Source organism: Scyliorhinus canicula, chromosome 10 (assembly GCF_902713615.1).
Source record: "Scyliorhinus canicula chromosome 10, sScyCan1.1, whole genome shotgun sequence".
Classification (NCBI taxonomy): Eukaryota; Metazoa; Chordata; class Chondrichthyes; order Carcharhiniformes; family Scyliorhinidae; genus Scyliorhinus; species Scyliorhinus canicula.
This window is the reverse complement of record NC_052155.1, coordinates 160962088-160987194: the sequence shown is the minus strand read 5'-3', so window position 1 is coordinate 160987194 and position 25107 is coordinate 160962088. Positions and strand designations below refer to the sequence as shown.

General features: G+C 46.7%; 1 protein-coding gene across 1 annotated transcript in view; it reads left to right on the top strand.

The window, feature by feature from the left end:
- Nucleotides 1-25107, top strand: part of LOC119972744 (uncharacterized protein C18orf63-like) — a 128019-nt gene that overhangs the window by 93317 nt on the left and 9595 nt on the right. The window contains exons 9-13 of the mRNA XM_038810055.1: nucleotides 546-642; nucleotides 6396-6478; nucleotides 10683-10860; nucleotides 14836-15699; nucleotides 18462-18590. Coding sequence (XP_038665983.1) covers nucleotides 546-642; nucleotides 6396-6478; nucleotides 10683-10860; nucleotides 14836-15699; nucleotides 18462-18590 — 1351 coding nt within the window. The remainder of the gene's footprint in view (nucleotides 1-545; nucleotides 643-6395; nucleotides 6479-10682; nucleotides 10861-14835; nucleotides 15700-18461; nucleotides 18591-25107) is intronic.

Sequence of the window (25107 nt, the reverse complement as noted above, 5' to 3'; positions counted from 1 at the left end):
GGACCGGGATTCGAACCCGGGTCCTCAGAATCGTAGGCAGCAATGCTAACTACTGTGCCACCATGCTGCCCCGGGGGTCTCTTTAATTAGGAGGTCCTGGGGTGCGGTGGGGGGGGGGGCTCTGTAATTAGGGGGTCTCCAGTGGAGGGACGTGCCTAGGGAATTCCTCGCAATCGTCGCCTTGCAAAAATTGGCATGGCTGAGGATTGGGAACCGCTTCCTGATTTGTGCTCCCAGCGTGAGTGCAAATCAGGTGACGTTCAGCACTGGCAGGAGAACATAATATAGTCTCCCAAATGAAGAACCCTGCCCAATGTGTTTCAGTGGGTATTTCAGGGATGGGCTAATCCCAACAAATTGCCTTATCCTTGAACAAAAGTTAAGCCCCTGTGTACATTAAAGAGAAAGACAAGGTACAGAGTAATTTCTGTGACTCTTCTAGTCGCTAGGCATAGAAACCTGACATGTCTTTGCCTAGGTCAGTTCTCACAAAGTAATAAAATTGTTATGGATGTTCAAATTTTTGCTTTTTTTAAAAAATTAAGTATGAAGAAGGGACAAATTGTCAGCATCAGCCATGAGATTCCGCCACACTGTCCATTTCAGTCCTACGGAGATTTTCAGAAACACTGGAAAAATATGGTGAGATAATAAGACTTTTGACCTTTATTTCAGAAAAAATAGTATCATTTGGTTCAATCATGTATTGTGCAAAACAAAAATGACCAATTTAGCGTAAATGAATTATGAGTAGTACGGTTAGGTAAAGTCGCCATAGTCCCATGTGACCATAAACTGCTTTCCCCTTTGAGGGGGAGAGCTGACTGATGGTGATTTAACCTGAGGATTATCACACCTCAGGTGAGGGACAAGGTTGACAAATTAAATCGTGGCAAACAAATTTCTATACAACCATATTAAGCATATTGCATGGCCTCAAAGCTTCAAGGAGACGAGCATTTGATTTACTTGCAAAATAATCACAAGTACTACTTGTTATGTACATATGATTAGCATCATGCCTATTATGTTTTTCTTATTTACAAATAGACAAAAACACATAAACCAAACTACTTGAAGGATGGTGGGCAACTTAATTCCTTGGACTTGTAGCTAATTTAGTGCATCTTTTGCTTTGAATAGCCAAATTTCCTGATATGCTCTCTATAAATTAACAACAGTTCATGGAATCGATATTTACCTGAAACGCACGTTTTGAATACATGGGGCTGGATTCTCCGATTTTGAGGCTATGTCCCTACCGGCGCCGGCGTGGGAACGGTAGCGTTTTACTACAGAAAAAAATGGCATAAAACGGCCCCCGATCCTCTGTTTGGCTGATGGCTAGCATCAAGGCAGCTCTAGCTGCCGATACGGCCTGGAGAATTGCCGGGGTCCGTGTCCGCGCATGCGCACGGCGGTGGCCTTCAGCGAGCGCTCCGTGCAACATGGTGGACCCGGCCTGCAAAATAGTGCCCCCTGTTTGGCCGGCTCACGTGCTCTAGATCACCCCCCAACTGTACCCCCAGCCCCTGGCAAAGTCCCCCCTGCCCGTGGATCGGCCCTCCCCCGACCGTGGTGGCGCTGGACTGAGTCCGCAGCCGCCACGCCAAGTTCCCGACGGGTAAGACAACACCCGAGCGACGCCGTCAGGTACTCGACCGGTTGGGGGCGAAGCATCAGGGGGCAGGCCTCAGGCAATGTCCTGAGGCCGTTGGTACGGGGCATGCCGCACTCGCCAATCGTGGCTGAATACAGAAATGCTGGGAAAATGGCCTGGCTTTAAAAGTAAATACTAGGGTTGATTTTCAGCTTGTTACTTGGGCTACAACCAATGGTATGGTATAGCTGCATATTGTAGCAATTACCCAGTTTTAATTTTCATTCAAATCTTTGACAGTTTTGGCGGCATGATGGCGTAGTCGTTAGCACTGCTGCATACGGTGGAGATGACCCGTGTTCAATCCCGGCCCCGGGTCACTGTCCGAATAAAGTTTGCACATTCTCCCCATGTTTCCGTAGGTTTCACCCCCATAACCCAAAAATGTGCAGGTTAAGTGGATTGGCCGTGCTAAATTGCCCCTTAATTGGAAAAGAAAAATTGGGTACTCTAAATTAATTTTTAAAAATCTTTGACAGTTTTACGTCCTGTTGACAAGTTGAAAACATATCCCATTGATTTCCACACCTCATATTATAATATATGTTTAAATATTATTAACTCACTTAGAACAGATCCACTTACTTAAAATTAGGCCCTTCATATTCAGTAGTGTAAGAAAGTAACCTTTAAGGGTGTGATCTAACGGAAAAGCTTTTAAGTGTGGGAGCGAGCGGGAAATCATAGAATAGAATTTACAATGCAGTAGGAGGCCATTTGGCCCATCGAGTCTGCACCAGCTCTTCGAAAGATCACCCTACCCAAGGTCAACGCCTCCACCCTATCCCCATAACCCAATAACCCCACCCAACACTAAGGGCAATTTTGGACACTAAGGGCAATTTAACATGGCCAATCCACCTAACCTGCACATCTTTGGACTTTGGGAGGAAACCGGAGCACCCGGAGGAAACCCACGCACACACGGGGAGGATGTGCAGACTCCGCACAGACAGTGACCCAAGCCGGAATCAAACCTGGGACCCTGGAGCTGTGAAGCAATTCCGCAAAGCTACCGTGCTGCCCACTGCTCTCTCGAGTGACCCCCTCCTGACACCGGCACGTCCCAGGGTCAGCAGGAAGAAGAGAGTGGCACAGCGAGGCATGTCGGGTGTTTCCCAATGGCTGACCTGGCAAGACTGCCACTGGTATCTAATACCAATGAGGGACAGTAATGCCCCACTGGCTTCACGCCAGAAATGGCCATCACAACAGCTGATTCGCTGGGACCATGGCCGGTGGCTACCAGCTAACGAGGAGTCCGCACCCAAAACGAGGAAAGGGCCCTGCAGGTCGTGGGGTGGCCGAGTACAGATTGGTCACCGATGTCTCGGTGGGCCTGCGCTACAGAGGTGGTTATCCACCGGCCCCCACCCAGATGTCACACATGAGTTGTACATGCCAGAATAATGATCTTTCCCTCCCACTAACCACATGTCCATTCCCCAACACCATCCCTATCCGATGCTGCCAGCCAATCCATGGTGGCCCCCCACTGCCACCCAATAGAACACCTAGGAGGAGAGCTCTGAGAAGGCCACCATCAATGTGTCACGGCTGTCATCCCCACTCTCCACCAGCGCAGAGACATGCACCTCAGTGGGTGGCACGAGTGGACAATCTGGTGTGCACGACGCAGTTGCTGATGCCCATCAAGTGGAGGCAGGAACACCCAGGGGGGGAACAGTAGTCAGAGGTCTGCTGGATCCCAGGACCCGGTTGGATCCTACTAAGATGTCAAGACTCTGGGCCAGGCTATTCCTGAGCTGGTGCAGATGCTAGGGTGCAATGGTGAAATTTAGAGGGTCTGGCAGCGACACTCCAGCGGGCCCAAAGGCTACGGGCGGAGGAGATTGTGCCAGCAGTGCGTGGCACCGAGGTCAACACTGCTAGGGTGCCGACCGCAGTGGTGAACCTGGAACACAATGTCAACACCATGCGTTGTTCAGTCAGTGACGGCAATGGCTGAATGCCTCGGCAGCATGCCCTAGTCGCTGGGGGCATGTCCCTGATGCAGGTGGACCTTGCTGAGATGCTGCGGAGTGTGCCCCAGTCTCAGGAGGGCATTGCCGAGGCACTCCGGTGCATGTCCCAGTCTCATGTGAACCTTGCTGGGTGCTCAGGAGCATGTCCCAATCTCATGTGGGCATTGGCGAGGTGCTCCAGAGCATGTGCCAGTCACTGAGGACCTTGTCCCAGAAACATGTGGGCATTCGCTGAGGGCATCAGAAATTTGGTGCAGACAATGTGGAGCCTCCAGGACTGGCAGAGCCAGGTGATGCAGGGGCATTCGGAGCTCAATAGTGCTGCCCCTCATTCCCGAGGTGACCCCCAGGGCCCTACGTGCACTAACAGGGAGGAGGGAGTGCTGGGAGTCAACCAAGAGCCTCCCTACAGAGTGACGACAGTAGTCACCAGCTCTCTCGAGTGACCCCCTCCTGACACCGGCACGTCCCAGGGTCAGCAGGCAGAACAGAGTGGCACAGCGAGGCATGTGCCACTGTAAAGCCGGCCTGGGTCATCCGGCCCCAGGGCATCCAAACGACACTCACCAAGGGCGTCAAAGGCCACGGCCTGGTAAGCAGCAGACTGGTTCCACTGTGATGTGCATTGTGAGGACACACCTAGATGTAGCGGCAGAGCACGGAGGGTTAAGCAGGTGGTGGATCACTCAGAGGGCACTGCGGGGAAGGGAGTTAGCACCATCTGTATCTAGGGATAGTTGGGGTCATGATTGTACACCATTAAAACACGTTACACCCAAGACATGTGAAGTCTCTGTCATGCTATTCTGCACTGCGGCCGGAGTGCACCCCCCTCCCCCAGTTACCTTCTGCCCTCCCCCCTTAGCCCCTGGCCCCGAGCACAGTAGTCCTAAATCTGGAGCCCCTGAGGCATACCATGTGCAGATGATGGGTGCTTGCACGCTGTCAACTGGAATCAGTCTATGGCATAGATTGAGGAGCACCAGAGCTCAGCTCACAGTGAATTATTATCACCGTCCTGTGTTGTAAATTGACCCGCTAACAGGCTGACACAGGCCCATCATCCTGGAGTGATGTAACACAGATCCTGGGAGGGTGGAACAGGTCGGGTTGGGGGGAGGGGGGGTGTTTAATGGGTGTGTGGATGTTATAATGGTTGGGTGGGAAGGGAGTGGGGAGGGGGAGGCGGATGGGGTGGGGAAGTGGAGTGAGATGATGGATGAAGCCATGTCCTATGAGAAGTGGGCTGCTTCTGCAGGTCCTCCTTGGGCTTGTTCTCCTCCTCCATATCGGTCTCCGTACTAGCGTCATTAGTCAGGACCTAAGAGGATACCCTTGGGAGTGTGTACACGTGCATGATCCAGAGGTGGTGGTCGCACACAAGTTGGACATTCCGGGAGTGGAATGAAGGGGCTCCCGGACTACCTAATGCGCGCAAGGCGACATGCAAACCATCTATTAACCCCTGGACCTGTGGCATCCCGGCGATGGTAGGGAACCCTGCAGCTCGGGCATCTTGATGGGCTTGGTCCAGCCAGCTTCCCGGGAAAAAAGGCATCTGTGAATTCACGGATGCACTTATAGGCTGTAGGTTTGGAAATGCCATACAAGTCCCCGCTTGAGCCCTGGAACGATCCCAAAGCGTAAAAGGTCAGGGCTGCGGTGACCTTGATGGCCACCGGGAATGAGTAGCCTCCTCCTTCACGTGATGCCTAGTCCACAAGGATATGCCACAAATGCTGCTCCATCCCTTTGTTGAGGCAGAGCCTCCTGTGGCACATGCTATCCGAATTCTCTTTGAACGACCAGTGCACCTGGACACCTTGGGCCGTCACTAGTCTCCCCCTCTGGGTCTCTCCCTGGTCTAATGGGTGGCCGGATCCTCAGGGTGTGGGGCGGGGTCATACACATGGGCTGCCGCCTCAAGCCTCTGTCGATGCTGCTGCCACCGCATTCTCCAGCATCTGGCCGCCTGGACTGCTGCCAATACCATGAGGGAAGCTGCTGTGGGATCCACAATATCATCCATAATGTGATACCTGTAAGGAATCGGAGAGGGTGAGAGATCAAAAATCAGTTATAGCTTCCATTCTGGTACCTTCAGGAGCCCCAGGCCTTGTCCACCCCCAGGGTGCCGTCGAACGAGTCGGTTGTGCTGGGGGATCCCGCACTACACGTGCAACCCCGGCAGCAGCCTGGGCACCGGACCCCAGGCCTTGTACTCTAGACACCCGCCGGGAACATTACTTGGTCTGGGTGCAGGTTCCCTCATCGGTCCACTCACCTACCCTCTGGTCGCGGTGGTTGCCTGTCCCCTCTGGTCATTCATGTTTGAGGAAGCTACAATTCCAGATTCACCAAAACAGGAGGGCATTCTTTCAGCAGCAGAAGTTTGCAGCAGTAGAAGTTTGATTCATTTATTTCAAAGTGTATACAATATTTATTGTCATGTCTACTTTTCCTAATTGCCATAGGAGAGCAAAAGACTTGTATGATCAACAATAACTTAAGGTTATGAAATAAGGGATTGTCTTTTAGAATTGGAAAATACCGCATATATACACTTGAAAGAAGCTGCTGCCTCTCATTTTCCCAATTCTATAATTTGGAATAAGGTGAAATCCACACAAAAATGATGACTGTATTAAAGTTGAATATACTACCTTTCTTGTTAATTCTAAATTATTTATTCAATGAGAAATAAGCAGTGAAGCCTGGATAACATTGCTAATTGTTTTTATTTATTACAGTATGGTTATAATCTTCCAGAGTGTAATGATGCTACACTTTACTACACTGTCTACTTCAAGTTGATTGGAGAGAAGCTTTTCACGTATCCTTGATGTAGGAAGAATCCATTGTGTAACTGTGCTCTCCTTCCGTTGCATACTACTAATCAACATCATGTTGAGTATGTTCATATTTAAAACAAGAGGAAAAGAACATAAAATGATCTTCTTCCAGGGAAGTAACCAAAATAATCTGGCTCAATAGTTCTTTTGGTCGCTTTTGATTTTTGAAATGCCATTCATGTGATCTCATAGCTGTGTTCTCTGAAATGTCTGCACATGTTTTGACAAGTTTACTCAAGCAACTTAACTAGGAATTATTCTGCTCAGCACACATTGTTCAGGTACCACCTGAACTACTAAGGCACATATATGGTGGACAGGAAGCATGTCCTAATCCATTCGAATTTGTGTTGCTTGATGTGATGGGTAATGGCAAACAAAAGCATCCTTTATCAACATTTGAAGCAAACGTTAACCATATCACGAGCTACACTAAGCATTAGTAATTGTCTGCAACAAAGAAGGCAGGCAACTTATCTGAATGTGGGCACTCTTGTTCCTCTGATCCCAAATTTATACTCTCTTGCAATCGCCATTTCCATCTTCCCACCTTGTCTTCCAACCCCCAGTTGGTGTTCTCAAGCCTCCTCTACCAATTCTGTCTTTCTTTTCTTCCTCTCAATACCTGCCACCATCCAGCATCTCTGACGAGCGGTGTCGACCTTGGTCCCAGTCCCCGATGGCATGTTGAAGAGGACCACTTTACTGCTAGAAAAGGCCCAAACTTTGACTCCTCTTAAATGAAAAGATTATCACATATCAACAGCAATATTGTAATAAGGACATATCTCATGAATTCAAAAACAACAATAATAATAATAAACTTTATTAGTCTTTATTAAACTTTACTAAACTTTATTAAACTTTAAAAGTCGGCTTACATTAACATTGCATTGAAGTTAATATGAAAACCAGGCTTCAACATTCAGGCACAGGGTGGACACAGCATAATTGCAAGGCCATTATAATCCAATTAAGGAATTGATGTGTGCCAAAAATATATATAGTCCACAAAACATTATTTATCTTGAAAAATCATTAAATGTTCTGCATTTAGCTTTGGAAATGTAATGTTATAGATGTACCATTACAGTAAAATTATGGAGCTTAGTGTGGCATGCAGCATTCCTTGCCTTAGATGTTTACCATTGCACTGTAAAGTTTTATTTTTATTGTTTTGACTGTTTTACAATATTCGGGTGTTGAGTTCTGACAGATACTCCTTTCTCTGAATGGATGCTTCCTGATCTAAGTGTTTCCAACATTTTACATTTTTATTTTAAATGCTTGTTCTGCGTTTAATTTTACTGTCCTGTTGTATTTTAGTGCCATGTTGGGCGACTACTGTAAAGATCCACCATAGATAGGCCCAGCGAGTGGAGACCGTAACTCCAGCGTTTAATTTTGTGTTGTGATACATGGGGTACTCCCACTGGCTGGTGTCAGAGTCCCTTCATCTTTGTTCGGGTTGTCATAGAATCCTTCTGTTTCATAGGATTAAACATCATCGGCTAAATTCTCCCGCCATTGGAATTCTCTGTTCCCGCTGAGAGATTTCCCGGCAGCAGGGTGGCTTCAATGGGAAATCCCATTGACAAGCGGCAAAAGCAGAGAATCCCACCACCAGCGAACGGGGCAATATAGTCGCGAGAATAACTCTGTAGCCAAGAGGGAGAATTCATAAGGCTGTGTTGCCTGCCCTTTGCCAGGGCTTGGGACATCTGCTCGTGACTGGAGAGGAATTCGATGTGGGAGGGGAGGATCCTGCCGTTATGGTCTACATAGGTACCAATGACATGGGTAGAACTAGGGAAGAGATTCTGCATAAAGAGTATGAGGAACTTGGCAATAAATTAAAAAGCAGAAGCTCAATGGTGGATTATTATTTGAAGCATGTACAAATTGTAGGCATAGGGTAAAAAAAGTTAGAGAGATGAATACGTGGCTCAAAGACTGGTGTAGAGAAGTGGGTTCCAGTTCATGGCGCAAGAGTGCTGGGGAAAATGGGGGCTGTACTGTTGGGACGGTGTACACCTGAACTGTGTTGGAACAAGCGGTGGACGTAGGGAAGTAGAGAGGGTTTTAAACAATATAGTGGGGGCAAGGGATCAAATTTGCAAAGATGTAGGAAACAAAATAGTTAAGAAAAGGCAAGAGAGAAAGGTATTAATGATAAACAGACTGTGACAGGGACTACAAATATAAGAGTAAATCAGTGGATAAGGCTAGAGGTTATAAAAATAATAAAAGGACAAAACTGAAGGCTCTGCATCTGAATGCAGGTAGCATTCAAAATGGAACAGATGAACCGATAGCGCACATAGAAATAAGTACAATCTGGTAGCCATTAGGGAGTCATGGTTGCAGGATGACATAGATTTCGACTTGAATATTGAAGAGTACATGGTAGTTAGGAAGGACAGAAAGCTAGGAAAAGATGTAGGTGTGGCTCTGTTAATTAATGATGTTATTAGCAGAATAGAGAGGGGTGACCCAAGTTCTAAAAACAAGGATGAAGAAACGGTTTGGTAGAAATTAGAAAAAAATAAAGGCAAGAAGTCATTTATAGGAGTGGTGTACAGGCCCCCGAACAGTAACCACATGGTAGGACGGGGTAAAAAGGATGAAACAATTGGAGGTGTCATAGAGGCACAACGATAATCATGGGAGATTTTAATCTACGTATAGACTGGAAAAATCAGATAGGTAAAGGTAGCTTAGATGAGGAGATTATAGAATATTTTCAGGATAGTTTCTTAGAACAGCTGTTCTGGCACCAACCAGAGTTCAGGTTTAGACCTGGTATTGTGTAATGAGATAGGATTAATTAATGACCGCATACTGAAGGCCCTAAATTGCAACAATCATAATTTGACTGAATTTTACTTTCAGTTTGAGGGAGAGAAGAGTAAGTCCACGATTAGTATTTTACGTGCAGTTGTGCGGGCATGAAAGCAGAGCTCGCTAAAGTAAACTGGCAAATCAGATTACGGGATAGGTCAACAGATACAGTGGCAGACATTTAAGGGGATATTTCAGAATACGCAGAATAGATGCATTCCGATGAGAAAGAAAAATTCCAAGGGGAGGATTCACCACTAGTGGTTAACAAAAAAGTCAAAGATAGTATCAAAATGCATATAACTTCAAAAAGATGGGTTGCAGGTGAGAAGATTGGACAGAATATTAAAAATAATAGTAAAGAATGACTATTCATAAGGATGGAAATATTAGACTACGAGAGAAGGTTAACTAGAAATAGAAAGACAGAGGGTACGATCTACCCGCCATGTCGCAGCATGGGAGCCTCGCGCGGCTGGTAGATGCCGAGTGAAGCCTCCCACTGGCTTCCTGGAAGCCAGTATACCTCGAGAGATCCATCCAGATTTTGCGAGGCGCAGGGACCAGGATCCCACCCATAATGTGCGTGACCAAACCACGCTCGCTTAAATCGGTTTTCAACCAACTTCAGCTAGCTCACCCGGGATCTACTGGCCTCCCGGGATTTACCGGTATCCCCAGGGAGACCCCGGCCGGGTGCTGTTCAGTACTGGTCCACACACATGTGGACAACGCAGAATGGCTCCTGGAGGGTCTGCTATGCCATCGGTGGCCCCTGGGTGGCCAGAGACAGTGCAGGATATCCCCTGGCCCTCCCTATGGAATAGAAGAATCTTGGCACTTCCAGACTGGCAGCCTGGCATTGCCAAGGTGCCCGGCTAACACTGCAAAGTCAGCAGGAGCACTGCCAGGGTGGCACTGCCAAGGATCATGGCACATTATGGGTGGGAGCCTTGCATATTCTGGCATTGTTTCTATTAAATGTGATCAGGTAATTTAGACAGTCAAGGTGAATTGTCTGATTGCCGCAACTTTGGTTTGTTGACCAATATTTTTCTGAGACTGAAGCTGCTGCCTTGCACAGAGCTTCAACGTTTCATTTGCAATGAAAGTCTCTTTCTTTATTCAGTATAAAGTTATGAACTTAAGCAGTTAAGCAGAGGTAAGCAGTTTTGCTTACCGAGACTGTTGGATGGTGATGTGCGAATTGAAAGACCAATGGATTGGTGGTCAACTTTTAAGGTAGGGGTTAAGAAACTTTATGGCATTCTAGACCTGATTTATAAACACCTCCTAAACATTATTGTCACAAAGAGCTGTCAGATCCTTAATGTAGCAATTCAGTTACCCTTTTTGTTGCATCAGAAGTGAACCTGTTCAGTTTTTCCCAAGAGTGGATTTGGAGGCAGTACTGACGTCGTTCTTCTCTGACCTAAAAGTAAACCTGCCTAATCTCTGTGGACTGCCAATAAAAATGACCAACAAGCCTTACTATGCTACCAATGAACTCAACATTTCTCAGGTAAAAATAGGAAAAATACATTTGACACAACATAGAACGACGAGACAAAGCTACACATGGTAGCATTGGGATAATAATTAAAACTAGGTCCAAAGACATTTAAAGTGCGTATTGAATTAATTCTTAGGTAAGTGACAACTGAAAGAACTTCACTGTTTTATGCTGTGATGCTGATTAGAAGTGACAGTAGAAGACAAAGGCTGGGATTTTCTGCCCCCCACCCCCTCCCCAACAACAGAGCTGGCGTGCCATTGGGTACTGATAGATCTCCTGGTCCTGCCAAATTCAATGGCCATTTGCGTTGCTCATTGTCCATAGCGCCGGGAAACCCGTCACCCGGGGTCGCCTTGTGGTCCCGGCGTTGAGAAGGGCCAGAAAGTCCCCGCCAAAGAAATGTAATAATTTTTGTTTTCACCCCTAACCTATGATTTAATTGAGACGTTCCAAAGATATAGGCCTGCCATTTGGAGTTGTTCTTGCATTCTGATCGTGCGCAACATTTTTTAAACAGTTTGCCAGCACGTTAATTTTTTCCCTCACTGAATTTTTTTCTGCTGATAAAAATAGGAGAAAAAAAGAAAGCAAAATACTGCAGATGCTAGAAATCTGAAATAAAAAGAAATGCTGAAAATATTTAGCAGGTCTGGAAGCAATTGTGGAGAGGGAAAGTTGGGGGTGGTGTGCTGGCAGAAAACATGGCGTGCAGGTGACTGAATCCGACTTCTTGGCGACGGGTTGAGATGCAGACACCAAGTCAACAGCATGTTTGCTGCATGCAAGTCCTCACTAGCCGATGGCGGCTCATACTTACAATATATTTGCATGCTATGGACACTCATTCACCTGGAATTGTTTTTAATAAAGCTCCTACCCTCAGCATAAAGTTAATGGCACTTGAGATTCTCATGATACCTGGTTCAGGAGGTGGTGTCCATCAGTCAGCTTTGTGTAGTTGTGTCTCTGTGTTTGGTTGTCTTGACTGGTCTGGCGGGGTTCTGCGATACACATCCCCGAGGGTGTCATGAAAAGTAGTGTTCTGCTGTGCACTGCACAACCTGTCTTTACAATGTGGGCATATGTTGCATTGGGAAGAACACAAGGAATATCAGTCCTCCTCAAATGATGAAGATTTGTCGGAGCACGAGGAGGCCATAAATGCAAATGAGCCTTTTACAGGTGCCAGCCATGGAGAGACGTGCAAGGCATGCCAAGGACAACCTGATCGGAAAAGGTTTGCACAACAATAAGGCATGACTTCGCTCTATAGTCAGACCTCCATTGCCTTCCTAGAGTGAAGATCTTGCCCTGCCATCCTCCCTTGCTGAGTGAACTATATGTCTGAATGTCCTACCAGCAGAGCTTTATCACACACACTCACTAGTGAGTGACAGTACCAAGGATATCTCTGGGGAAAGTGGACATACATATGAAATGAAGTGAAAACATATAACAACCTGTCAACCAATGTTTCTGATCCAACGCCATTTTTAAAGTACATTGGAGCAACTGGACCTGTTTCAGTTATATTAATTGAGAGTAATCTGGGCCAATATCCTCTAGAGCGCAAAGAATGGGGAGCAGTTGTGCCTGCATTTTAAGCCATTCTCCTTAGAATGATCATCACAGATGTAATAATTCACATGAGCATTCAGTAAAGAAGGCGCAAAAACACAACATGTCTCATTCAGGACTAATGTCCACGTTTCTACCTCTGTAACCATCAAATAGTGACAAACATGATGCATGCTATGACCATTAGATCTGATACTGTGACATGCCCCAACACTTCTCACTAAGTATATACAATTATATAACCCCAACATCAGCATGGGAGAAGGAGGCAGCCTGCTCAGTGTGATTGCCTCTTTCCTTGGATGGCACTGGGGGTTATCATCTGGAGGTATGGGGCATTGAAGGTTCCAGCCTACTGAGGGTCTCCTGCACTGATACAGTGGTGCCCCACACAGCATTGCTTGCTGGTGCTATTGGAGCAATGGCAGAGGAAAAGGTGAGAGATGAAAACTCTGAGAGGAAGGTCCCAAGGCAGATGACACATGCCTACTCCATCTGGTACATAAAGTCACCTCCCTGTTTACATGAAGGAATTGGGTTCCTGGAAGAAATGTGCCTTGCCCCCCCCCCCCCCCCCCCCCCCCCCCCCCTCGCCCAGCTACTGCTGCACTGAGCCAAAGACTAATGCATTGGAATACAGGTCTGAGCGCATATGTATCGAATGCATGACCTGGCTCTCCATAATGGTTGCCGTTCTCTCCATGGATGAAGGCATGTGCTTGAATGCCTGAGACATGGCAGAACGCATGGCTGGCATGGACTTTTCCATAACCTCCTGCAAAGCTGCATAAAATCCCTCGCATCTTAGCTATACTTTACCCTATCCTTTACTGCATATCCTTATGTTTGCAACCAGAGCCCATTATCAGTATGAGGCTCAGCATGGGCCTAGGCTTCAGCAGCACCCCAATTATCTGGGGACCTGGCTGTTCGAGTCTCCCTCAGATGCTGAGATGTATTTTTGTTGTGCTCAGCAGATTGCCTTTCTGAATCCAAACACACATCCTGTTTGGGCCGTGTGGGTGTAACAGTAGCAAAGGTTGCTTATGAGACAGGTGATGTTACATCCTCCAGGGCATTAGAACCTCATCTCCAAACTTGGATGGAGGTGATCTATCACAGTTTGAACAAGTCACATTTCATCACATGTCTCCTGTGAGCCCATATGCCACCACCCAGCATGGTTGTATTTTCTTCCTTTTGCCTGGCAGGTGGATCATACCACCACCACCAGTGATCTCCACTGCCTGTTCCTCAGTGGCTGTCAGGAGCTTGAAGTCAGGAACTCATCCTCCTGTCCATTGCACGTGCATTGTCAGTCTGTTCTGCATGGCAAGTGAGTTAGCAAGTGAGACTTAACCCATTTATCTGCATGCATCTCCATCTCACGCATCCAAACGCGCACAAAAGCCAGACTACATACGTTTTGGTCTCAATGCCACATGATGCTAAGGCTTGATCAGCCCATTCATTCTTCTCGCATAGCTTGAACATAATTATTGATAACCTCTTGGGAAACTCCTGTTGAAGATGCAAGACTGGCACTTACCCTGGCGGATTGGAGCAGTTCATTGACCTATTTCCTATAAAGGGCCCAGATTCCATTCTGGATTCCATGGTTGCTCACCTACTTTGCAACTTTCCCAAAGGTCGCCTTGGCCAGGGTGTTTTGATGCCAGAAGTGGGAAGGAGCGCCTAGCGCCTTTCCCTAATGACCTGGAGGACACCCTGCAGAAGGCATTGTTGAAGTGCTGGGCAGCTCTCGGCTGATGCTTTTCCTTGAGGAATTTATTGAGAAAACTGCAGTATTCAGGCAGCGAAGCACAGCTTCATGTTGAACAGAAGGCCTTTTTATTAGGCCACTTGTAGCTGCAACATTGCCAGCTGACAGGGTTTCACCAACGAGAAACTTTCCCTGCCACTGAATTGCACAGCTTTCTTGAGAGCGGCAGAGGCCCTTTAAATTTTTATTGTTATTATGTTCAAAACGTTAAAGGGTGAAAGAGTGGAAGTAGCACATGTTTCCGGTTAGACCATAAGGAATGATATGCCGTTGACAAAATTCTGCCCTTAAGGTCACTTACTACCTGAAATGTTTCTCTCTTTCTCCCTCCACAGATGTTGCCAGACCTGAGTATTTCCGGCTTTTCTGCTTTCATTTAGGGAAAATAAAGAGAAGTTTGATTCCAGATTATAGGGCTGATGCAACACTTAGCAGGAGTGCCAATTGAACATGAGGCAAGAACAGTGTAGCCTGGCCCTTCCAAACTTCCCTCCCTCTGAGTGGTTTCTCCTTCTACTAAATGGAAAAGATTGCAGAATCACTGTAGTGCAGAAAGGTATTTTATGTCGTGCATCTCTGAGCTCTGGTGATAATATTGTTCTTATGTGTTTATAAATTAGACAGTTCAGACAAGACCACCAAACCTTACTACCAAACCTGCCTTCAAGACTGCTCTGACACAGGTTCCCACAGCCACGCATGTCAACAAAAGTTCTTCAACTTGTCCAACTGGTGGAAGTCAAAACACCAGAGTCTTAGACAATGAGCAGAAAATCGACTTAAGATCAAGGTTGGAGCCCGGTTCAGCAAATACTGCTATGCAATGCAGAAACACATTCAGATCAACAGATAAGACAGGTGTGGTTTTCCACAGTTTTTCACAAAGTGAAAAATCACAAGTTACTCCATTAGCTGCATCCCATCAGATGGAAGTACATTCTACTTCATATAGCCATAGTTCCAAAGCTTACAAGATTATACCTATATTTAAAAGCAAATTGCTGCAACAAGATAAGCAGTTCATAAGTGCAAAGGTAAACGCAAGTAAAACTAAGCAGTACGTCGAACTTAACTCAAAGAAACCTTTAACTTTAAAGTCATCAACTGCAAACACAGAAACAAAAAGAACAAACAATATGCAGGAAAAAGAATCCAGGAGTGAAAAGGAAACAATTCTGCTAGAGATTACACAAAAACAAAAGTCAATTACAAATATAAGGGTGGAAAATCCATGTGCCAAACTTATCCAAAATGTCAATTCCAATTCTGAAGTCAGCATAAGTAATATTCTACTTCATAAGTCAAAAACAAGTACAGATATTGTGAAAGCTGGAGCTAGACCACTTCAGACATTTGGAAAAAATCAAGATCTGAGCACCACAAATATCCAGATGGGAGGCAAAACTACAACTGGTGTTGCAATTTCTGATGGACCACGCACAAAATGGAATGACAACCTGGCAGGAAATCATCAACGTAAACAAGTGAGATAATCTTGGATTTCAAGTAATCTTTTGTTTTTTATATTGTAACCTGCATTATTTTTCCTGCTTTTTTATATAAAAGTAGAGGCAGAAGTTATTTATTCAACAATTCATTTCTCACAAACAATGACTGCTGAAATCAGTACTTCTTTTAGAAGCATGTATTTGAAACAAATGGTTTGCTCATTTGGTCTGTCACTTGCTAACAGGATACCGGTGTAGTAAACATAAAATTGCACTTGTTAATATTTTTTTTCGAGACCTTGCATACAGAGAAGCTGATATTTAAAATAGCTTATTTTCATATGCAGAGTCCACCTTTATATTTGAATTTACCTTAATATATGAAAAAAGTACATGACATTGATAAAACAATTTCAAAGTATTGCTAATTCTAAATTGCAGCTACCGAAAATGGATAGGCATACTTGAATCTGCAAAGCAATTCCAAACCCACAGGCTCCAGAGACCCAACACAAGTGAATTAACCAATACTTTGTATGATGTTTCAAAGACTTTTGGCCCTCGATTGCTCCAAAAACTTACAGGCACCAGATTTGTAAATTACACACAACTGTTTATTCATAACAGAAATAGAGTTGAAACATGCAATAGCTATAGCACAATAACGGCCAGCTAAGCTACTACTCCCCCTTTTAACGTCCCACCCTCTATCCAAACACACACAAGGCAGACACACACAGAGGGAAGCAATTGTGTAAAATAATGGGGATTAAGATGAAAAGAGAGAGATGAGTGTCCTTGCTTCTGGTGTGGAAGTCGCTGCAGCAGGCTGTCCTCCCAAGAAGTTGGGTGATTGAAACCACCGGTTGGATTGCTAATGAAGATCTTCTGGCAGTAGCATTCAGTCAGAACTCTCAGGCTGTATGGTTTTTCTCTGGCGGAGTAATTTTAGGTTTTATTACCCTGGGCCTTCACTCAAAAAACAGCCTCGGGCCAGTTCGAATCATAAGACTCCCAGTCTCACCTCCCCAGCTTCAGCCTGTGGTTTAAATGTAACTGGTTTCCAGACTCACCTGAATGTCCCCTAGCTTTACTGAGGAAGAAAGAGAATATCAGTGAAGCACCTTCCATGAGTGTTTAAAGAGGTCTGATAACCTTTCAGGGAAAGAAATCCAAAGAGTTCCCTCCAGCTTTGTCTTCAGGACTTAAACACTCACAGTCTGGATACAGAGGAAACGCTGACTGGATCCATTTACCTGGAGTGAGCTCGAGCCCAGGTGTTGCTCTTCTGCTGGATTTTTAAAACTGAGAACCAAGGTCAAATTATCATAGCTCTGCAGAATATTCCAGAATGGGCAGTATCAGCAAAGGGCCCGGCAATTTAAAACGGTACTTGGCCGCCAGCCAAGTCCATCAAGAGATGTCATCACCACTGATGTAAAACTAAACAGCACATCCTGTTAGAGTTTCCTGTTTTAAATTAAAGGTAAGCTGCTTGGTCTTAAAAGCATTAACCATCCACGGACAAAAATGGTAATAGAGAACAGGATGTGGAGGTGCCGGCGTTGGACTGGGGTGAGCAGGTGAACACAGTAAGAAGTCCAGGTTAAAGTCCAACATGTTTGTTTCAAACAGTAGCTTTTGGAGCACTACTCCTTCCTCAGGTGAATCCTCATTCACCTGAGGAAGGAGCAGTGCTCCGAAAGCTAGTGTTTGAAACAATAGAGAACAGGTTAATGAATATTAAAAGGAGGAAAGGGGAACATCCAGGGTTTAAACAGGAGGATTCTTTCACTTTGGGCTATGTTTACCTGCAGCAGTTAGATTTTCTATCCTTCATGACAGGCCACAGGATCACAACTTTCTCTTTGCAGCAGAGTACTACGTCGGGCATTGCTTTGTATAATAATACTGCTGATATTAAAAAATGAATAATTTACTGTGAAGAACAACTTAGGGCATTCAGTAATAACCTATAAATCACAAACTGAGAGCATATATTCCCTGTCTGTCATCTCACTTTCTGTGTCGAACATTAGGCATCTGATTGTAGGAATTTGTGGTACAGAATCAATTAACTCCATCCCCATTTTCAAAACTCTGAACTAATTTGAAGTGAGAGTCCTTGTAGGGACCAACGATTTTTGAAAAGAAATGAATTTCTTAAACAACCAACGGAGAGAGCTGAAGGACAAGATTTCACTTTTTAATACTTTTCCTGTAATAAGCAAACTAAAATAAACAAATCACACAGTAATAAACAGGCAACTAATAACATTGAACTAAAGATAAAGGTAAATTTTGCATTCACTGACTAACATAAGCTAAATATATCTTATGCAACACTTTACTCAATGCCACACCTTTGGCAGATATCTAGCATTAAAGTATCCGCCTCAAAGTAACTCCTGGCTCTCCAGCAGAGGTCACTTTTCCCTGCTCCCACAGGTTAAAATGTCTGTGTCCTTTGGCAATCATTCCAGTCCCGATCCACGTGTACACGCTTGATCGCCACCTAGTGGTTGGATGTAGTTACTGTAAATTGTTAACCCTTCATTATTCTTACAATACACATATTGTCACACACTCGTAGAATTGTCTGCAGTGAATAAGTCCCTTAAAAAACATTTCCGCAAAGAGGTTTTCATCTGAAATGTAATCCTGAGGTTCCTCATTTGCGTTTGATTTGTTGGAGATTGACTGAGAAATTTCACAAACTCCGCTAATTCATGTAAGTTTGAGAACTAAAAAGTATGGTTGTCTAATATATCATTATTTATTTGTATTTTGTCTTCCAGGTACTACATGTGTTTGATGTAAAGGAACATCAGCAAGAAAAACAAATGTCTACTCAATTTCTGAATCTTAAACCTTTGACAGAGAGACATTTTTCTGATATGAAAGGACCTGAAAAAAGGAAATGTGAAGTAAGCTTTCATCTTTAAAATACTTGCTGTTTGACTTTTTAAAAAATTGGATCAGATCTTCCAGTCTTGGTATTTGGGTTGTGATGCTAATATGCGAGTAAGTTTGTGTTCCCTCAATTTAGGAACGAGACACCCTACCAGATCTTAGAGTTGAGCTCTCATTTCATGTATATGAGAAACTTCCAATAGGAGCTTGACAAAGAGAGGAAATTGAATATCTGCTGTACTAACAGTTCTTAAAGAGCTGCTTGAAGGCAAATGGATGCATGGTGGCCCAGAAAATTGTAGCCACCATTCCAAAGGCTCAAATGAAGTAACTATAAAAAAAACAAGGGGCTGGATTCTCCGACCCTCCACCGGGTCGGAGAATCGCCGGGGGGGCGGCGTGAATCCCGCCCCCACCGACCGCCGAATTCTCCGGCTCCAGATATTCGGCGGGGACGGGAATCGCGCTGCGCCGGTCGGTGTGTGTCTCCCCCCCCCCCCCCCCCCCCCCGGCGATCCTCCGGCCGAAGTCCCGCTGCTGTAATGCCTCCCGCCGGCGTAAATCAAACCACCTCCCTTACCTGTGGGACTGGCGGCACGGGCGGGCTCTGGGGTCCTGGGGGGGAGGGGGGGGCGCGGGACGATCTGGCCCCGGGGGTGCCCCACGGTGGCTTGGCCCGCGATCGGGGCCCATCGGCCCCTGTGCTGTGGGGGGCACTCTTTTCCTTCTGCGTTGGCCATGTGCGGACGTCTGCCGGCCGGCGAAGTCCCTTTGGCCCCGGCTAGCGTGGCGCCAAAGGCCTTCCACGTCAGTCGGCGGGACAGGAACTACTCCGGCGCGGGCCTAGCCCCTCAAGGTGAGGGCTTGGCCCCTAAAGGTGCGGATCCGCACCTTTGCGGCGGCCCGACGCCGGAGTGGTTCACGCCACTCCATCCCGCCGGGAGCCCCCGCCCCACCCGGTAGGGGAGAATCCAGCCCAAGATACCTTTACAGCTTACTTCCTTCAGCCTCTGCACCATAATTCAACCTCCATCTCAATTTACCCCAGCCTTCCTAACCTTTCTTAATCTCTTCCTCCATACAAACACTTTTACCCTATTCACTGCCTTTCGCTCAACCGTGTCATCTTGTTGCCCCTCTACTTCTATTGAGCCGATCAGGGATAAGGCTATCTCTGATCTGTTTGTTATATCCCTCCTCAGTCACATCTCTCTTACCCTCCCAACCTCACTTCATCTTTTGGGACGAGGAGAGTTTCTCATTGTTCAATCCCACACATGGAATTTTTTTCTGTGGTGAGGAACTAAACTTACAGGCCAGACCTGCTCCTCAGAGATCGGGGCGCCATTTCAAAAGCATGCCCAGATTGCAAAGTGAGTTTGAGGGTCCCCCACACCCTCTCACCCATGGACAATGTGACCCCCACCCCCCTGCAGATATGGGCAACCCTCCCAACCCCCGACCCTCGAGGGCGACCTCCGCCCCCCCAAACAATAAATGTGAACATGTGCCCCCACCCAGGCAAGTAGGTGACCCTGCCCCACACCCATCCATCCTTGTGGCCATCGGGGCATTGCCACTCCCCCCCCCCTCCCACCAAGTGAGAACACCACGCTATGGGGTTGCTGAGTGCCCTCCGCTTTTAGGGACCCCCATTCAGGATCCTCCCTTCATCACCCCCCCAACCTTCATACCTCTTCACTCTCCCTTTCAATGGCATGGCTCCCTTATGCCCCACCCCTTGACATGTCCAACCTGGCATCCGGGCACTGCCCCTGGGACCCTGACATTGCTAGGTTGCCCTGTCCCTGACCACCCAGGGTGGAAACACCGAGACCCGCAGAGTGTTTTTTTGCATGCGATGTGGGCGTCGCAGGCCTTGCCAGCATTTATTGCCCATCCTTAATTGCCCTTGAGGGGTAGTTAAGAGTCAACCACATTGCTTTGGGTATGGAGTCACATTTAGGCCAAACCAGGTAAGGACGGCAGATTTCCTTCCCTAAAGGACATTAGTGAACCAGATGGGTTTTTACAACAATCGACAATGGGTTCATGGTCATCATTAGACTTGTAATCCCCCACCATCTGGCCTGGGCTTCCAAAATCCTACCACTCTCCTGGCTTGAGACAATTCACATCTCTTTAACCTCGGGTTACCCCTATCTCTGGATCTGTAAAAACTCAATTACCTGCAAATGCTCGCATTCTAAGCATTGTCTGGCATCTTTGAATTTGTCTACATATATATGTTCCTGTAATATACCTCTTCATTCACCTGAGGAAGGAGCAGTGCTCCGAAAGCTAGTGTTTGAAACAAACATGTTGGACTTTAACCTGGTGTTGTAAGACTTCTTATTGTTATCTTTAGTCAGTTTTAGTCACATGATCAATAATTCTACTGTCTGCCCAGAATGATTTAAAGTTAAAAGTTATTGCTATACAAAGGAGAATACATAGTGGCCATTCGCACCTACTTATGATTTGATTGGTTTTTCAACAACTGTGGTTGTAAAATTACAAGCTCGGAGAAAGCAAGTTGAGGAGCCTGTAATAACCCACACGAGACCCGAGGGGATGGCACAATTGATCTCCCAGTGGGGTTCATGGAATACGTGCTCCCCTGCTAATGGGTGGAAACCATCAACTGGGGCTCATAAATCATTTCTTAAAAGCCAGCCAGGGTACGGATTGGCATGATCCATAGTCCCAATTGGGATCTATTTTCTGTGTGCCGTGTTGCAGCCTTTTATCTTTCAGCTGAAAATAAACTGCCATTTTGATTCACCTTCTCGGGTCTCCTGAGTGTTTAAGCTGGCAATAATTCTACACGTCCGTACCGCACTTGAATTCCTCAGCACGAGAACAAGGTCGGCGAGATTTTAAAAATGCCGCTTTTTGGCAGGCTAGAGGCCTTTCACTCAGGTGTGGAAGATTGAACCCAGTTTACCGAACGGATGCATATTTCTTCCAAGAGAATAGTGTGATAGGAGACGTCCGGCAAAAGGTAATAGTCCTGACTGCCTGTGGAGCCCCAACTTTCAATGTGATAATTGATACCCAGCAGCTCCAGATTCAAAGACTTTAAGTGAACTCGTGGAGCTTGTCATGAATCATTACCGTCAGTGATTGTGCAGAGATACCTGTCCAACAGAGTTGGCCCTAAATTTAATAGACATGTTACCAGTCATACCCTCATAAATTTATATATGGACCCTAAAGGATCCCACATTGAAAAAACTGCGGCATCTTGTCCTACATGGGGGGCTATAAGAGAAACTTCTGGAAGAGTTGCGAGCTTTTGTAACAGTGCAGCAGGAGCCCATTTTAGAGGACGACATCCTTCTGTGGGGAGCCCATGTAGTCTCCCCGAGGCAAGGCCAGAAAACCATTCTGCAGGACTTTCACAGTGGACATCCGGGGGTTTCCAACATGAAAATGCTAACCAGGAGCTACGTGTGGTGAGTCGATGGTGATATTGGGAGGGTGGTGCAGGAGTGTGCGGCTTGCCAAGAGCATAAGTGGCTCCCACCATCAGCCTTGCACCAGCCTTTGAGTGTGCTTGCAAGCCGACTTTACCTGGGGTCAATGTTTTTGCTACTGATCGATGGTTGGATATACACCGGATGCCTTTCACCACTTCTTTGAGAGTCACCATAGAGAAGCTACACCAATCATTCAGCACCCATGGTATTCCAGAGGCACTTGTCACCGATAACGGTACCCCTTTCATAAGTGAAGAATATCAGGGGTTTATGCAAACAATGTGGTCAAACACACTCAAATACTGCCCCATTTCACCCTTCTTCGAACGGTCTGACTGAATGGGCAGTGCAAACCTTTAAGAAGAGAAGAAACAAACCACGAGGGTCAGTTAAAACAAAACTGGCAGGTTTTTAATCTAATTATCTAACCACACTGCATGCTGTGACTGGCGTAGCGCTGGATTAGCTACTGGTGGGGTCGCGGCTCCGGACCTGTCTAAGCTTAGCATTTCCCAAACTTGGAAGGTGGAAAAGAAACAAGATCTCCAGAAGAAGTATCACGGCCACCAGAAGCAGGAGAGAGATTCAAACCAGGGTGTACAGTATATGTCTGGAATTCTGTGGATGGCACCCAGTGAATACCGGGGCCATAGAGGAGAAAACAGGACCAATCTCTTATACGGTCGTAGCAGAGAATGGACTGTACCCAAGCAAGTGGACCGCCTCAAAGGGAGGGAGCCCGCACCAGAGGTAACCTCTCCAGATGAATCAGTCCCTCATTCCCCCTGCCCACCATCTATTAGCCAAGGAGCTCAACTCTCCAAGGACCTGGGCCCAGGTCAGCAAGAGATCAAAGACTTGGCATCACACAGGGATACGGAATCAATATTTTTGGAGGACAGTATGGTCAGAGACGGATCTCTGATGGGACTCCTCCGATGTTTGGCATGAAAACTAGGTTCCTGACCCAGTCCCACAGATGTTGGAAGCACAGCCACAGGCAAAGTGGCAAAGACCTCCTCTGCATCCAGCGACAGAGGGACCTTCGGACCTCATGGGGCAGGGATGTAATAACCCTCACGAGACCTACAGGGACAACCTGATTGATCTCCCAGTGGGGCTCATGGACTAAAGCTCCCCTGCTAATAGGCGGAAGCCCATCAGCTGGGGCTTATAGAATCACCTCTTAAAAGCCAGCCTGGTTTGGGACCGGCATGATTGGTTGTCCCGGTTGGGAGCTTTGTACTGTATGCCACATTGCGTCCTTTTTCTTTAGGCTGAAGATAAACATTTTAATTCACCTTCTCAGGTCTCCTGAACATCTATAGTGTCAATAGATTTTGACTTTTGTATAATCTCACACACAATAGAATGTGCGAAATCCACAAATATTTTTCATCTTATTATGTCGATTCAAGGGGGCATCTCATGGTCAATCAACTCGAAACCTCTCCAGAGACTTCAGGTAGTTTGTGCAGAAATTGCAGAAGTCACCTGATTCTCAGCAGAAGCTATTCATTCCAACTCTCTTGCACTTTGATCCTGTGCCTCGCGCTGCCTGGATCTCGCCTGTTCTGAATCGGAAGATTGGGCAAGACAGGCTGGAGAAAACAAATCCCATATGTAATTGGGCACGGAGTGGCAATCCGATTGCCACTTTGAGGAGGTTCAGGCCCTGCAATTCTGTATGGGCTCCTCCATCAAACAGACATTGTGAATCGAAATCCTGATAACTCATGTCCTTAGCATCTGAACCTTCTTGAAATAATTTTTAGTATTTCAGCAATTAGCTTACTTTTGTCACTGTTGTTCAAAAAATAAATGAAGGATTGTTCTACAAGATCAACTGAAGTCCTTTTACAAAGTTTCTCGCTAAGGTTTATATTTACAATTTTTGAGTTCTCAGGAGAACTGGAGAAATCATATCGACTCCGTTGTCATGCCCAGTAAACGCATGTCATATTCATAGCTTTAAACATGGACTGCATTCAGTGTAGAATTTTCCAGAACTGCCTCTTCTTTTAAAACTGGACATTAAAAAGGCTGTTGAAAAAATGAAATGAAAATCACTTATTGTCACGAGTAGGCTTCAATGAAGTTACTGTGAAAAGCCCCTAGTCGCCACATTCCGGCGCCTGTCCGGGGAGGCTGGTACGGGAATTGAACCGTGCTGCTGGCCTGCCTTAGTCTGCTATAAAAGCCAGAAATTTAGCCCAGTGTGCTAACCAGCCCCGAGATGGCAGTTTGTGCACCGAATTAGTGTGAGACGGTGTTTACCATCATGGGCGGAATTCTCTGACCACTGAAGAAAAGTAGGGGGCGATTCTCCGAGCCCTGTGCCGGGCCAGAGAATCGCCACAACTGCGCCGCGATGCCCCGATGCCGGCACGCGATTCTCCGAGGTGCGGAGAATCGGCACCATTTGCGCTGGCGCATTTGGCGTGGTGCCCGCCACGGGCCGCTGGAATCGGCGGGGCTGCCGATTCTCTGGCCCGGATAGGTTGAGTGGCCGCGCCGATACTACAGTGTCCCACTGGTGCCGTTCACCCCTGGTCGCTACCGGCGGGAACTCTTCGCGAACGGTCAGTGGGTGTCCTGTGGGGGGCGGAGAGGGTCTCCTTCACCGGGGGGGGCCCTCCGATGGGGTCTGGCCTGCGATCAGGGCCCACCGATCGGCGGGCTGGCCTCTCCCCTCCAGGGTCTACTTTCTGGCACAGCCGGCCCCTGAACACCGGCGCCATGTTGGTCAGGGCCGGCGCGCTAAAGAAGTCCCCCGCGCATGCGCGGGTTGACGTGGGGCCCATTTGGCGCTGCAAAAGGAGGCTGGAGCGGCGTGAACCACTCCAGCGCCGTGCTGGCCCCCTATGGGGGCCAGAATCGGTCGTACCAGGGCCCGGTTCGCGCTGTAGTGAAACGCGACGGCATTCACGACGGCGCGAACACTTGGACTCCATAATGGAGAATCGCCCCCGTAAAGTTTTGCCTTGGATCAGAGAAGCTTTGTCCATGGTAGTTGTTTTGTACACTTGCTTTTGATAGGTGGAACCAA